Below are 15,515 nucleotides of genomic sequence, written 5' to 3' on the forward strand. Positions count from 1 at the left end.
GCCTGCTTCGGATTCTGTGTCTCCTTCTCTCTCTGCCCCTCTCCTGCTTGTGCTCTGTCTCGCTCTGTCTCTCAAAGATAAATAAATGTAAAAAAAATTTTTTTAAAGAGGCCATGATTTTGATTTTCTGTTGCTTGCTGTAACTGGTAACTATCCCTGCTCTCAGAGACCTGCTGGGAATGCTCTCCCCCTGCACTCCACCCCCACCCCAGGTCCCTGTTACTTGTCACAAGGCAGAAGTATGCATTCCAGGATCATTATCTAATTCAGTAACTGTGAGGATAATAATGGTGGTAATGATCTAATGTAGGGGTTAAGACTTCAGGCTCTGGGGTGAGGCACACCTCGATTCCAACCAGGGCTCTGATGCTTTGGGGACCGTGGTGCTTTGGGCACACGGTCCGTCTTCCCCGGGCCTCAGTGTCCTCTTCTGCAAATGGGATTCTAGCAGTGCCACTCGGAAAGGTTGTGGTGGGGACGCATCCTGACAAGGATGCAGCGACTCCTGACACTTTGTCATTGGTCTGACTCTCCGTTGTCCATAGCCCACGCTTCCTGGCGCCATCCCCCACGGAATCCCTCCAGCCACACCGTGCCCCAGGTACATCACCTCCATTTTGCAGATGAGGAAACTGAGGGGGCAGACGGCTGAGGGGCGTGGGGAGTCGAGGACCTGGGCGCTCTCTCCGTGTCTGACTCCCAGGACCAGGGGGCAAATGGGGCTGGGGGCTGGGAGGAAGGGGCTCTTCTCCTCCACCCTCTCCCCCCCTTCCCTGGGAAAGTCCAACAGGTGGCAGGCCGAGGCGCTGGGGGCCATTGTGCGGGGGGCCGGGGAGGGTCGGAGGGCCCAGTGTGTGTCTGGGAGAAGATGGATGCCTTCATTACCATGTGAATCCTGGGAAACTGCCACCGGGGCTGGGTGGTGGGTGGGCGCGGGCCCCAGGGCGGGGGGCTTGGCGTTCACAGGCCTGGACCACACAGCAGCTGGGAAGGGGGTCCCTGTGGAATCCTAAGGGACCCATTAAAAAAACTCAGATAATGGGAATTCCCCTCTTGTCTAATTTCTTATTTTAGGACATCTCCATCCTGTGGGGCTTGAGAGAGACATAGATTGAAAACAAAAAGATTTTTTTTTTTTTAAAGGACAAAAAAACCCTTGTTTTCCCCCTCTCCGTTGATAGCGCTGCACATTTGGGCCTGAACAGTTAAAGTCAGAGCCTTTCACAGCATGCCGCACAGATCAGCAGCTCCGTGGGGGCATTTTCCAGGCTGTTCCCTGAATGGCTCTTTCATTCCTGTAAAATATGTCCTAGGTAAATCCAGGGTGATTAGCAAAGAGTTGCTGAGCAAATTGGGAGAAGCAGGTTTTCGGCTTAAAAAACAAAGATGTCATCAATTTGACTGGAGCAGAAAGGACTGGCCAGTGCTTGGAAAGGAGGCAGGCGGTGGAGGAAGATAAGGGTGATCAGAACAACCCCAACAGTGACCAGTCACCAAGCACCCGCGTCTCACGGGTGGGAGAACTGAGGCTTCAGAGGGACCCACGCAGAGGGGAGCACGGACCACAGAAGGAGACCTGGAACACAGACCCACACACACGTAGGCAGGAAGAAGGTTGCAGAAGTTCCTCCAAGTCAAGCTTTTCCAAAAACCCTTTCATAAGCCTAGACACTCTCCCAGTCATGCACGATCGATCTTGCTCTCTCTCACACGCACACCAGGGCAGGCATTTGCTCACAAACACACACCCTTAAACACAGCACAAGTGCATGTTCACAGACGCAACCAGGTGGAGGCACGTCTACAACGCTGTCCCACATAAGATGTCCTCGTGCTTACGACATAATTGTACAGACCCAAGCACACAGGGATTCTCGAAAGAACACATTCGGTCTCGCTGTCGCAGACACACACACGTACTCCTAAGTGCACAGGGCAACTCTCCAGAAGAGAGGACCCGGGTCCAGCAGAGAGGGCCTTGGCCCCTCCCCCAACTCCACACTTGGGCAGCTGGCTCCCCAGCCTTGGCCCCTGGGTTTTCTCTACTGTCCCCCACCATCTGTGACGCGTGTGTCTAGTGTGCCTCCACCCCCTCTCCCCCATTCCAGCTGGGGTGCCCCGGCTGGCCCTTGAGGGAGCCCGAGAAGCGGTGGGCATCCAGCTCTTAGCAGCAAGGGTGGGCACCTGCCTGCGGGGGACAGGCACGTGGAGGCCTTGAATGCAGAGCCAAGGGGCTCATTCTTCTCTGGGTTTCCTTCCGCTGTCCCCGCAGGGCTGCTCCCAGGCGGGCATGGGGCCGGCCACTCCACTCTTTAGCTTTGAGGAGGGCAGGGACCAGAGGGGAGGAAGGGCTCACCGCAGATCCCAGCGGGTCTCATCCGCCACACAGGGGTCTGCCTTCACATGCAGATAGCCTGTTTGTCTCACCTGGTCTGCCTTTAAATGACAAAAAAGGTTGGATGCAGTCAGGGCATTAGCTGAGTTGACAACTGACCAAAATGGGAAGGGGAAGGTTGTTAACTGTGGAAACAAAAAAAGATGTCAACATAGATGCAGCCTAGATATAATTTGCGTTACAAAAAAGACATAATGAGCATTAAAAAAAAACCCCAAATCTGAAATCTATGTTAAAGTATCAACGGCAGGCAATGATCTCTGGGTGGCAGGAATATGCTGTTTTCCCATTTTTAAAACACATATTCTAATTTTCTACAGGGCATGGATGCAGCTTCTGGATAGTAACAGGTTTTTGTAAATGATTGTTTAATGGCATAAAAAATGACAAGGAGGTGGTAGCCTCATGGGAGCCCAGAGCTTGGGCAGGCTCTTGATTGCAGGCGGGCGGTGGCTGGTGCCTTCTCTTCTGTGCCTTTATTTTCCTCATCTGTATAATGGAGACTCGCCACATGGAGGGCAATGTGAGCTTTAAGGGTGTACTGCATGTAAACACTTGGTGCTCGGGACACAGTAAGTGCTCAATAAAGGCAGCTGCTCTTCTTATTCTTCCAGTGAAGGTTTCTGCTTACACTGCCAGGGTACAGTGTCATCTGTACTGCCCGCAGGGAAGGGTGTGCGCGAGTCCCCTAGGCTGACTTCCTGTGCAGGTTCACACGCATAGAGATCCGCCCATGTGCGCACACCCAAACCGTGCACATTGCACACGCGTGGAACATCACGTACATGCACAAAGTGCATGCAAACAGGAGCCAGACCCTTGGCCCAGAGCCCCTCGGTGGGCGGTGCTGACATCCTCTCAGTTCTCCACCTCCAGCACCCTTGTCCCCGATTCTTTCAGCTGAAAGTCGCTGGAAATCTAGGCTTTTTCCTGGCACCTCACCAGGTCCAGGGCTGCTTCAGGGGTCTCAGGACATTTGTAAGGGTGAGAGTGGTGTGGGTTGAATGACCTCCAAGCAGGGGTGCCCGGGTGGTTCAGTTGGTAAAGCATCAGACTCTCGATTTCGGCTCAGGTTAGGTCATGATCTCAGGGTTTGTGAGATTGGGGTCCCACATCCGGCTCTGCGCTGACAGCATGGAGCCTGCTTGGGATTCCCTCTCTGCCCCTCCCCTGCTGGCGTGTGCACTCTTTCTCTCAAAAAATAGACATGAAAAACCCCCCAAAAACCTCCAAGGAAAAGGACAGAGGTAAATAGAGCTGGGACATCTGGGGTTGTGGCCCTGCTGTGCTACAGAGGGACATCTGGATGAACTTGGGTCCACTCTGGCCTGCTCTCGTCTATTCATGTCCATGGCCCTTGCCCTAACATCACTATCACTGGCCTGTAGCTCCACACCTGGCTTCCTGACCTCCATTTCTAATGCTTAGAAAGGACCATGTCACTCCCTTGCTCAGAATCCTTCCTTGGATCCCCACTGCCTCCAGGATAAAACCTACACTCCTTGGCCTGGCCTGTGGGACCTGCTTACCTCTCCTCATTTCTTACTCTTTCTCACTCTGCTGGCTCTCTCACTCTTTCTCACTCTCGCTCATCTGGCCCCTCTGCTCAGACTGGATCTCTCCTGGAAGCTGTGATCTCTCCTCTGTGTATTTGACTTGGAGTCCAACAAATTGGAGTGCAAATCACATCCTTGCCATTTCCTAGCTCTTCAGGACCCTGGGCAGGTTTCAGACCCTTCCTGAGTTTTAGATGCCTCCTTTGCCAGAGGCAGATAATAGTTAATATTTCTTTCTGCTGGGGTTGGATTTCTTTTTATTCTCCATTTCATTTGTATTATTTCAATTGTATTTGTTTTTGAAAAGTATGTTCACCTGGCTCAAAATTTTAAAAATACAAAATATACAAAAGAATACCAATACAACAGAATTTTCCTCCCAAGCTGACCAATTCCTTTTTAATCTTTCCGGCCCTCAAATTTACCCCAATAATATCTCTTTTTACACATCTGGTAGATGCTTTGGTAAATATCATCTATGGAGGACCTGTTACGTGTGCTTCCCGTGATGATTTCACTTAATCCTCACAGCCACGCACGAGGTAGATGGGGAAACAGGCTCAGAGACAAGAAGCCACTTGCTTGAAGCTGTACCTCTGGTAAGCGGTGGACTCAAGGTAACGTGTGCTCGTTTATGAAGTGCCTACTATGTGTCAGGCCCCTAGGGTACTGAGTGTCCTCATCTTTCGGTCACTGGGCCAGGTTCAAATGGTGGCGAGGGCGGCTCAGCCCTTTCAGAGTTGGTATTCTAGTGGAGATGGCCCATCACCGTCACCCCATTTCCCGGGTAAGGGAACAAAGGAACAGAAGGGCAAGAAACTGCCCCGTGTCACGTGGTGCTGAGAAAAGAGCTAGGAAAAGCAGACCCGTTCCACTGGTGGGGAAACTGAGGGCCAGAGAAAGGGAGAGGTTTGCCCAAGGGAGTTCAGGGACCACACCCGCTGACCCGACACCACGCTTGGCCGCTTGGCCCCTCCCCACAGGGGGCGGCCCCAGATCGGGCCCCGCCCCCGGCGCTCGCGGCCGCGTCCCTGGCAGCCCCGGCGGCCGTTTCCTGCCTGCGTCGCTGGGCGGGCGGCCGGCCCATCTGGCGGCCCCCAAGAGGCGGCGCGGGGAGGCGGCCCAGACTCGCTGGAGCCAGGCGCCGGCCCGCGCCCCCCGCCCGCCGGGAGAGCCCAGGTGTGGCCGCGGCGGGGGTGGGGGTGGTGCCTTCCTTCCCGCTCGGCCCTTCCTGACGCACCCGCGGGCAGGATGCGTCCGCCTCCCAAGACCCGGCCTGGAGTCGCGGAGGGAATCCCAGCGGTGGGAAAGCCGGCGGGGGTCGGAGCACCCCTCCCCAGTATCCACTCCTTGTGAGACCCCGGGTAAGGCTTGCCCTTCCTTGGCGGGGTGGGGCCCAGTCTTCCCACGTGTGCAAGGACAGATGAACTCTGACCTCTTGGATCTCGAAAGCTCTCGCCTTGCCTCTCAGGGACCCCGGACAAGATTGTGGAAACCGGAGGCACCACTCCTGCCCCAAGTGTTGACATTATTCACTTTTTCAGCCGTTTCAAGTCTATTTCCCCATCACAGTTTCAGATCGGGAGTGGGGGGGGGGGGGCTGACCTGTGTTCCCTGCTGTGCCCACTGACTTGACCGGTGCCCAGCTCATTCCTGGTGCTGAGCTCTGACAGGGTTATCTCAAGGCTTTAACCCCAGAAGTTGGAGCGGCCCTGGGAGGGTCTTACCCATTTCACAGCTGAGGAAACAGGACAGAGCGGGCAGGCCCCTCCAGGCACACGGTGGCAGCCAGCCCTGCTCTGCCAGATGCTGACCCTCTTCTCCAGCGCTGCTCCCAAGGAAGGGAACCCGGAATCCAGTATCCTGATTTATGTCAAACAGCACCTGTGGTGAACATCGTGGTCTTGGAAGCCAGACATCCTGGGTTCAGATCCCCCCCTGAGCACTTAATGTCTCTTTGCTTCAGTTCCCTTTATCTGTAAAAATGATGGTACTACCTTACAGGGTTGTTATAACGATCACATACATGTTTTAAAAATACATTAACATCTTGCTAGAAACATGTTAAATACAAAGGAAATCGTATCAGGGCTCTCAGCAGGGCTGGTCCTCCCCATTGGAGTCCCCTGCTGCCTACTGTAGTCAGGGGAAATGGGAGGCCAGAGAGGAACACTTCCTCTATCAGGGACAGAACTTGGGGGTTTTGGAGCAGTTTGTTTCCCAAGAGTCCACCCCTACCCCAGGGTGAGGCTGGCACCAGGCCCACCCAGAGCCCTGCCCAGCCACCCGCCCACCCCCACCTCTCCCGCGTGCAGGCCCAATCCGTGCCCGGCCTGGTGCCATTTTTCCATGGGACTCTGGCGGTGGCGGTTCACATCTGGAGTCTAGACTCGGAGGCTCTGCGGGCCGGGCCTACCGCCCGGGCTGGGCCACCGCTGCCCGCTGTTTGCTCAGCTGAAGCTGGTTAATTGGAATTAGAGTGGCCTCTGCGGTGCCGGCTGGCCGGGCGGGCCCTGGATGGCCGCTGCCGAGGTCTGTGGAACATCTGGCCGGGCCAGGACGGTCATTAGGTGGCAGGCGCCCGGCGCCACTGCCACCTCAGCCTCCGCCGGGGGCCGGCGGTGACTCAATGAAGCCTTTGTGGGCCCTGGGCCGCAGAGCCAACCATGCTGTGTGCCTGGGCTGCCTGCCCCATCTGCTGCCCTCAGAGGGGCCTTGTTCCAGGACCACACGGCCTCCCCACTCTGGAGGCGGCAGGAGCCGGCAGAGATCCGAGAAGCCCCTGAAAGGGACCCCATGGCTGGGAGAAACCTTTGAGATTTCCTACCCTTTCTTTCCTTCTCTGTAGGCCCAGAGAAATTGGGCGGTTGTCTCAAAGGTGCCCAGAACAGCAGTCAGTGACGCAGGCCCAGGGTCTAGAGGGGAGCTGCACAGTCCTTAGGAACTTTGGAATTCAGCGTGGATTGCTTGAGGTCATATCCACCCCCGTGGGCAACCCACCTCAATTGTCTCATTTGCACAAGGGGACTAATACTAGCACCTGGAGCCTAAGACGGAAATGAAGTGAAATCCCGTATGGAGGTGTGATTATTATAGAGATACTTCCTATTCTCTGCTCATACTTGTCTTCTGGCCACCTCCAAACTGTCTGGAAGCCACTGTTATTTCCAGCCTTTGAACCCGAAGCTTGGGCAGGAGAGCTCTGGAATGGGAGTTGGAGGCCTGAGTCTCAGACTGGTGGTCACCCCCTCCCACTTGTTTCTCCACCCAGTGACCCCGCACCAGGCAGGTGGAGAAGGGCGGTGCCCATGCCTCGCCTGGTCCACTGGAGATTCTCCTACAGGTCTGGGCTGCTTGCTGTCTTCAGCAAACTTTGGAGAAACGCTGGCTCTGAGATCTCCAGCTCTCGGGCCTGGATCACCTCCCAGAAGCACTGGGCCTCCTGTCCTCCCACTCCAGCCTCTCAGGGGCCCTGGCCCCTGTGCTGTGAGTGGCGTCAATGTGGGGGTGGGGTGGGGTGGGTGGCTTCTAGCAACAGCATCTTCCTGGGAACAACCCTGGGAATGAGCAGAATAGGAATGATGGGGGCTTGATCTCCAGGGTGACCTAGAGTCCAAGTGCTCTCCAGCTGAAGCCATATGGACATCAGGCCCAGAGAAGCAGGCTCCTGCCAGCCTGGGAATAAAATTTAAACTCATCCCTGGGATCCATGAGGCCCTGCACATTTCACTAGCTTTGCAGATACTGGTCCCCTTGCAGAGTCAGGTCGGCTTTTTGGTACTTTCCTTGTGGACTTGCTGGGGTGGGTGGGTGACACATAGAGCACCTGTCCCACAGCCTCATAGCCCCCAAATGTTGGAGGAAGTGGCAAGGAGAACTGAAAGGGTGGGGGTGGGGGGGAATGAAGGCAGGCTCGTGGGCCCCCTCTGCTGGCTAGAGGGTATCCATGGGAGGCTGAGCTAGCCAGGCACTGGGTGGGCATCCAGGAGTATGGAAGGACCTGGAGGTCGGGGCCTCTCCCCCAGGTTGTGAGAGTTCACAGTCCCCAGGAAGGGGCTTGCAGGGAAGTTTCTGGGTGAGAGGGTGAGAGCTAGTAAAGTCAATGCAAGATGCTGGGTGCAGAGAACCCCTCCAGGGGCACAGTGGCCTGCCCGGGCAATGGGATGAATTTTTAATGTAAGGCAAAGTCAGTCCACAATACAAAAGTCTAAAAATCAGACCCACTTTTCCCACCTGGCCTCTGGGAGGGTGGGGGAGTTTGGGGGCTTCCTTTGCCTGCAGGGGATGTGAAGGGGCAGAAGAAGGCCAGAGAAGGGGGAAGAGGGAATCAGGCCACGGGAGGCCCTGCTGGAGGGATCCTGCTGCCCCCGCCCCTCTCCCGGAGCTGCCAGGCCTCCTGCGCCCTCTGCCCGTGCAGGCCTATGCTGGTCCGTCCCCGCCTGCCTGGTCTGGCCCTCAGAGGGTCAGGCACCAGCCGCATCATTTCTCCTTCTTCTCCAGCCCCTTCGATGCCGAGGCCTCTGTTCCCTCTTTGGATCCCTCTGTCACTGCTGCTGGATCCTTAGGATTTGACTCTTCATAACTGACCAAAAAAACAAAACAATAAAAAACAACACCTTTAGAGGAGGCGGAGGGCAGAATCTCTGGGCCCCGCCTCCCCACCATCCCAGGAAAATCCCTGGGCACACGAGGAACACCAGCCTGGCATCCATGGCCCAGCATCTTCCAGTACTTGGCCCTGGCCCCACTGTATGCCCTCCTCAGACAGGCTGCTCTCTCCTTTCTCTGTGCCTGGTGGTGCCACGAGGTGGCAAGGGCAGTGGCAGATGGAAGAAGGGCTGGTTGGCCTTGGGTGGACTAACTTTAAGCTTCTTGAACTTTCCACTGGAGAGAGTGGGGAAAAAATGGGGCAACCAGGACAAGGCTATGGAGATGGGCTGCTTCCCAGAGCACATGGCAAGGGTCAAACAACTCAGCCCCAGGGGTGCAGGCAGGTAGGGGATTGCTCTACTGGCAAGTGGCAAGGTGCCACTCTCGAAGGCCGCCACCCTGGCTTGGCTCTTGCTATGGGCCCCATTTATTGAACAACTGAGTTCACACCAAGGGTAGTACCTGTATCTCTTCCCCAGGTGAACCCCATGAGGCAGGAATGTGCCCACTTACAGATGAACAGAGTGAGGCTCCGGGAGAGGAAAGTGATCTGCCCAGGGTTACATGTAAGAATATCTACTCCTGGACGACAAGGGCTGTACTGTCCGCTCTCTCTCGCATGAGCCCCACGCTACCGGTGAGGACAGTGAGGTTCTAGAGCCCTGCTCCCGGCCCTGAGGCTGGGTGTAGTGACTGCCTCATGGCTGTGGAGGTGCCACTTGCTGCCTGCCCCTGGCAATGCTCCCTGCCCCGTACACTGGAGCTGGGATGTCTGCCCTACCTTGGGCCCCGGGGCAGTGGGGGGAAGCGGGCAGGTGGACACCCGCCGGGCATTACATGGCGCTGGGATTCTGCGGGCGCCGGCGGCGAGGGCCAGCTAGCTTCTGCTGCATGGAGTCGGCCAGGCTGGCTGGGGAGCCCGAGACTGTGGGGAAGTGGGTGAGTCTCGGGGTGTGAGGCAGGATTTCCGCCGAGGACTCGTAGCTGTGTGAGAGACAGAGAAGACAGAAAAAAGAGATGGAGAGGAAAAGACGGGGGAGGACAGAGACTTCTCTTGCAATGAGCAGGGAGCAGAGCCGTGTCTTAATTTTGTCTTCCTCTGCACTTTTGGACTCCGCGGAAAGAAGCCGGAATTACTAGGAGAATAAAATGATGCACCCGTACAAGGGGACACTATGCAGCTGTGCAAAAGAACAAGGATGCTCTAGATGTGCACGTGCTGCTGCAGAAACATCTCTGAGATCTACCGTGGTGTGAAAAACCCAGATGCAGAATGCTCGGAGAGGGCCACCGGCTGTGCAGGAGCGTGCACGCGCACACGTGCTGTTAGGAGCAAAGTGTTCTCTGAACGTCTATGCGACAGAGCTCTGAGATGGCTGGGGTGTCAGGGGGTTTTCCTTTCCATGGCTATGAAATTTGGAGCCATGTGACTGTGTTACCTATTTGAAAATAAACAAGTGAATAAAAAAAGAGAGAGCCTCGTAAGGGAAAAGTAAAATGAAAGGTAAGGTGGAGAATTAGGGAGAGATGGAGAAAGAGAGAGACCACCTGCTTTTTCACCTTAACCAGAGGATATCCTGGGGGTGGGGGCAGAAGGGGTGTAGAGTGCCTAAGTGGTAGAATATTCAGGGGAGCCCAGCACCGAACAGGTGACCTGGCTGTGGATATTCAGAGCTTGGCCCAGTGTGGACACAACAGGACTGGGACTGGCGGGAGGGGGTTACCCCAAGGCAGGGGGGTGGCTGAGAATGGATGAGCCAGAGGGTGAGGGCAGGTGCTAAGCTCAGACATCAGATCCCACCCCTGCCCCCAGATCTGCCTCCAAGTTCATCCCCCAGCCTCGCGTGAGTCCACAGGGCTTTGCCCGGCCAGGAGATTCGGGCAGGCAGGTTGGGAGCCTGGGGCTTCTAGGCAAGACAGGGAGGGCAGAGGCAGGTACGGGGGAGGGGGTGAGTCACGGGTTCCCCTGCAGGCAGCCAGGTGCACAGATGGCCCTGGCAGGCACTCGAGGGACAACTTGGAGGCCAGGCAGGTGGAGCTGGGTGGAAGGCCCCCGAGTGGGCAGCTTCAGTCGCAGCTGGCAGCTATTTCTGGGTCCCCGGCAGGCGGGGTCAGTGGTGCTGGGGAACAGACACCTGTCAGAGTCACGCAGGCCTTGGGGTATGGGTGGGGCTGTGCACAGGGCGTGGCAGGTGTGCGTATGGCCACGGGGAAGGGGTATGTGTGTGAGTGAGACATTTGCTGAGACAGAGCTGTGGGTCAGAGCCATTGAGGCAGCTCAACAGGGACTGACATTTGATTTCCAACCTGGGGCACCTCCCACCACACTAGGATCCTCCCTATTACTCACATGGGAAAGCTGAGGTCGGGGAAAGGAAGGCTGAAGTCATGTGGCAGAGTCAGGCTGGGAACCCAGGGCTCCTGACAGTGGGGCAGCCTGGGGGGAAACTCTCTCAGCCAGTCCCTTCTCAAGACCCAGCAGGCATCTGGATGTGGGGGCTGCCTTCCCCTGGCTCTCGGCCCGAGGAAAGGTGCCCGCTGGCGCCACAGGCCAGGCACCCACATGCTGGCAGAAAGGACAAGAGGTGGGCTGGTGGCAGGAACAATGTTCCCCTGGAGACGTGTACAAGCAGCCCCGGCAGGCCCCACTAGCTGCCTGCAGGTGCACCTGGGCCATGCGGACGTCCGCCCCTGCCCTGCCTTACCTGAACATCTCTGTCACTTCTCCCTTGGCCAGTGCCACCAGGACGGGAAAGCCGATGCAGGCGGGGACCAGGTATAGAAGGGCAGGCTATGAGAGAACAGAGGCTGGTGATAAAATGCTGTATAGGGTACCTGCTCAGGGCCACGTCCATCACTCCAACCCTCTTCTGGGCGCAACTGAGGGACAATGACTGCCCAGGTTCCCAGAGCAAGTCAGTGGCTGGGCCCTTATCTGGGGCTCCTGGCTCTCTGACCAGGCTGCTCCTCCCTGGGAGGGAATGCAAGGAACCCAAAGAAACTCAAGCATGCAGGGCTTTAAGGGTCCCCAGGAGTCTGGCTGGCAGTATCCTAATCACCTGGGACATCAGGTTCAAACAAACAACCTCCTGGGTGGGTCCTAGTCCCAGAAACTAGCGGGGTGGCTGAGAACAGATGAGCCAGAGGGTGAGGGCAGGTGCCGAGCTCAGGCTTCGGATCTCACCCCTGCTTCCCGAGTCTGAGGGTGGAAGTCTGCGTCCTTAACAAACACTTCAGGAGGTGTTGTTACAATAACATGACCCAGGCAGTCTGGCTCCAGATCCTGTGTGCGGAGACTCCTGCTGAAGCTGGGTTTGGAGGGCAGGATGGAGCATGTGCTGCACACACTATGCTGAGCTCAGCCTCCCAAGGAACACTTCAGCCCATCTCCAATTCCCTATGACCATCCTCTTGTTCACAGGAGGAAGGCTGAGGCTTCGGGAGGACAGGGGACAGCACAGGCCTCAGCTATTAAACGGTAAATTGGGGACTGAACCTATTCTTTTCCCCACAGCATCCGAAAGTTGGACATTACTGCCCAGCCCTCCATGACCACCAATGCTCCCAAGGGCCTGAAGACCCCGTGAGACGTGACCCCGCTTCCTTCTCCAGTGTCACCTGACCTGCCCTACTCTGATAGGAAGGAGGACCTGATTTTGGTCCTCCTTGTCACCTCCAGCCACAGGACCTCTGCAACGGCAGTTTCTGCTGCCTGCGATGCTCTTCCCACCTTTGCCTAGACTCCTCCTCCTTGGACCTCTGCTCAGTTTTATTTCTCCGGGGAAGCCTTCCCTGGCACGGAGCCAGGCCCCCTTGTTATCCACTCTCAAGGCCCCCTGCCATGCCCTGCAGCATTCTCTGGCAATGTGGAGTGGAACACTGCTGTATCATTGCAGACTTCAGCCTCTCTGCTGCTAGGCTGTGAACTTCATGAGGGCTGGGTCCACGGCCGTCTTCGTCACTGCTCTATTCCTGGCATTTCAGGAGGAGGCCTGGTAAATCCTAAGCAAGTGGCTTCTTCATGGGTGCTTGCAAAGTTAAGAGGGTGTCTTGTAGATGTAAGGTGAGACCTCACTCCGAAGGGGAAGCCAGCCCCTGCTCAGAGGACAGGACTCCAGAGCCCCCCAAGCCTGACCTTCAGACCATTTCTTGGCACCTGCCACGCATGGGTCATGTACCACACCGCTTCCTATGTATTACTCTTGGAGCTAGTAACACAATCTGAGTTCTACAGACGATGCTACTGAGGTTTAGATAAGGAGAAATGACTCACCCAAGGCCACACGAGGTGTGTAAATGGCTGAGCTTTTCTCACTATATTAGGTGTTTGCTGAGTCAGGACTTGGGCGAGTTAGGCTTTAGGCCTTTTGGAGAGCGATAGAAATGACAATGACTAAAGTCCACACCAAAACCTGTGAAAGGCAGCCACAGCAGTACTCAGAGGAAAATCTATAACTCTAGGTGCATTTATTAGAAAACACCAAAGACTTGAAATAATTTTAACTTTCAAGTCAAGAAACCAGAAAAAGAATAAAACACCAAAAAGTAGAAAGCAAATAATGAAGGCAAAAAGCAGAAATTTGTGAAACAGAAAATGAAATAAATACAAACTTAATAGAATTTAATTCCTGAAAAGATCTCCTTATACTTTACAGATGAAGAGACTGAGGATCAGAGGAGGGAAAGGACTGCCCTAATCACACAGCTGGCCAGGATGTGGCTCCAGGTGCCTCTGTCTCTAAGTCACCAGCACCAGGCTGGGCAAGGTACAGGGCTTCCCGGGGGAGGGTGGAAGAAGTTTGGCTCCCTCCAGGCCTGCCTCACTTGAGGGCCGGGGGCCACTGAGGCTCCTCTGAGAGGTGGCGACTTTGCTATCATCACAGGAATACACGCCTACTATTTTCTTTCCTCTCAAGGCACCGAGGAACCTCTCCAAAATTGGCGCTGAGGAGAGGCTAGGATGTATAGCTTGGGATGGTGAACTGGGTGTCAGGCTCCTGGCTTTCCATCTGGCCTCTGCTCTACTGTGTGACCACAGCTAAACCGCTTCCCTCTCTCTGTACAATGAGGACACTTGATCATCTTGGAGGGGGCTTTTCTAGGAGGCTGCCAGACCCCAGGCTTGGAGTGGGTTTTTGGTAGAGGCTACATGGGTTGAAAACCACTTAAGCAGCACCACTGGGACTTCCACCTAGGGAATTACTGGCACTGGGATTGCCTGTGTCATGGAGAGGAAGAGGGTCTTGAAGAAACAGGCTGCCCTTGTGTCCTGGATCCCCTTCCCAAGATTTCTAGGGGGAGGCCCACGTGGATGACAGGGCAATGGCTGGGCTGCTGCTTAGGGGCCAGCACAGGCCTGGGGCCAGGGGTCAGGAGTCCGGGGCTCCAGCCAGGGCCCAGCTTAACTTGCTGTGTGACCCAGGAAGTCTCCTTTTCTCTCTGGCCTACAGTGTCCCTGCACAGAGGACCACCTCTCCAGCCAGTATGGGAGCTCCCAACCAGATCCTCCAGTCTAGCCCAGGCAGCGGGCTAGGCTGCCACCTGGTGGCCTCTGGGGGAATGGCTCCGGGCTTGGAATCTGGACTCTTGAGTCCGTCCCCCAAGCCAGGCCCAGTCGTTCTCGGAGACCTTCTTGTCAGGTGTGTGTCACTCTCGGCTTGCAGGCCATTTGGGCTAGAAGTGAATAAGACATGACTCCTCACTGGTTCTTGGTTTCTCTACCTATAGGCTAGGGGACTCTGGCCCTTGGACATTCTGTAGAAAGAGACTACTATTTGGTTCATAAACATCATAGGTACTGTAGGAACTAAATGAGTTAATGAGCAAAAGGGTTTAGCACAGCGCCTGGCACAGAGTAACTGCTCAACCAACAGCTCTTGTGATTAATTCAAAGGGGGCTTCTCTGTGGCTGGTGCCCTGGGGAGGGGAGAAAGCAGGGGAGCAGAGGGAGTGGAGGATGGAGGGGACAGTGACAACAATGACAGCTACTACTACCTGGGCCAGGCACAACTGTGAGCACTTTCCTTACGCTAACTCATTTCGTCCTCAAAAAACTCCAAGCTAGCTACGATTAACTAATCTTTTTTTTTCTTAATTAACTACCACGGGAAATCAAGCAGGACTTCTGCAACCTGCCCACAGTCCTGCTTTGAACAGATGGGGGAGTCTGGACTTCCTCCCCCGAGTCCCCTTGGCCTTCATTTCACCCAGCCTCTCCCACTGCCAGGGGTTCAGAGCCAGGGCTTGGTTTCCACATGTCACAATCTGGGATCCTTGCTCTAGCACATGCTTGCCATGTGGCACCTGACTTCCAATTCCCTTACCTGCTCGTGAGGACCCTCGGGAAGAAGTGAATGGAGACTGGTGTACGGGAAGGGCCCTGCTTTCCAGTACTCAGCAAGCCCATCTGCTGGCGGTCTCCTCCTTGTTGCCCCCTCCTCAGGTCTCAATAAAAGCTCTCAGCCCTCATCCACCCTGCTTCACTCTGCGGCGGCTCAGTACCCATCTTGGTGGGAGGAGGAAGCAGAGGCTAGATGCTTGGGAGTCAGGGAGGGCCCCGAACAGCTTCTCCCTCACCCGGTAGGGTGGGCACCGGGCTGAAACACTCAACACCCACCCGACACTGTTCCACTGGCCCCACTCCGGAGGCTCAGAAGCTGCAGCCTCTCTTTCCCAGGCTCCCTGCAGTAGGGGCCATGTGACCCTGATCTGGCCCATGAGATTCGAGCAAAAATCTGACAAGTGTTCCGGGAGAGGTTCTGCCTTCCTGATGAAGGCCACAGGCGTGGCTGGTATCCGTGCTCCTCTCCCTTGCCACTCATGTGCCTGTGCTCCCTGGAGAAGCAGCAGCATCCTTCCATGGGGGAAAGGCCAAGGGTCACAGACGTGCGCACTCTGACATCGTTGGGGAGCAC

General features: G+C 55.8%; 2 protein-coding genes across 6 annotated transcripts in view; one reads left to right on the forward strand and one right to left on the reverse strand.

The window, feature by feature from the left end:
• The first annotated feature begins 4,701 nt into the window (after window positions 1-4,701).
• LOC122215691 (translation initiation factor IF-2-like) lies at window positions 4,702-15,069 on the forward strand. Of its 3 annotated transcripts, none has more exons than XM_042931336.1 (4): window positions 4,702-5,315; window positions 12,023-12,079; window positions 13,257-13,367; window positions 14,052-15,069. In XM_042931336.1, exons 1-4 carry the CDS (start codon window positions 4,709-4,711, stop codon window positions 14,132-14,134), a joined length of 858 nt encoding a protein of 285 aa, XP_042787270.1. In that variant the 5' UTR covers window positions 4,702-4,708; the 3' UTR covers window positions 14,135-15,069. The 3 variants fall into 3 exon arrangements, 2 of the variants coding, with proteins under 2 accessions (XP_042787270.1, XP_042787271.1); XR_006200503.1 differs by lacking the exon at window positions 12,023-12,079 and adding an exon at window positions 12,116-12,596 and having other exon boundaries at window positions 4,972-5,315; XM_042931337.1 differs by lacking the exon at window positions 12,023-12,079.
• The window catches only part of HM13 (histocompatibility minor 13), a 39,146-nt gene continuing 31,695 nt past the window's right edge, over window positions 8,065-15,515 (reverse strand). Inside the window, exons 11-13 of one of the 3 annotated variants that reach the window (XM_042931334.1) lie at window positions 11,307-11,392; window positions 9,439-9,585; window positions 8,065-8,533 (exon numbers count right to left, since the gene is read on the reverse strand). In XM_042931334.1, the coding sequence (XP_042787268.1) occupies window positions 8,431-8,533; window positions 9,439-9,585; window positions 11,307-11,392 (336 nt within the window). In that variant the 3' untranslated portion in view covers window positions 8,065-8,430. Of the gene's footprint in view, window positions 8,534-9,382; window positions 9,586-11,306; window positions 11,393-15,515 lie in introns of all 3 variants that reach the window. The other 2 variants (XR_006200501.1, XM_042931333.1) reach the window with 2 other exon arrangements.

This window comes from Panthera leo, chromosome A3 (genome assembly GCF_018350215.1).
Source record: "Panthera leo isolate Ple1 chromosome A3, P.leo_Ple1_pat1.1, whole genome shotgun sequence".
NCBI classification, from domain to species: Eukaryota; Metazoa; Chordata; class Mammalia; order Carnivora; family Felidae; genus Panthera; species Panthera leo.

Excerpts from the sequence above, each read along its gene's own strand:
- LOC122215691 (XM_042931336.1), top strand. The coding sequence starts at position 4,709 with ATGGCCCATCACCGTCACCCCATTTCCCGGGTAAGGGAACAAAGGAAC. Across the intron at positions 5,316-12,022 it reads CACTCCTTGTGAGACCCCGG|GAGGAAGGCTGAGGCTTCGG; the intron begins GTAAGGCTTGCC and ends TCTTGTTCACAG. Across the intron at positions 12,080-13,256 it reads CAGGCCTCAGCTATTAAACG|ATGAAGAGACTGAGGATCAG; the intron begins GTAAATTGGGGA and ends TATACTTTACAG.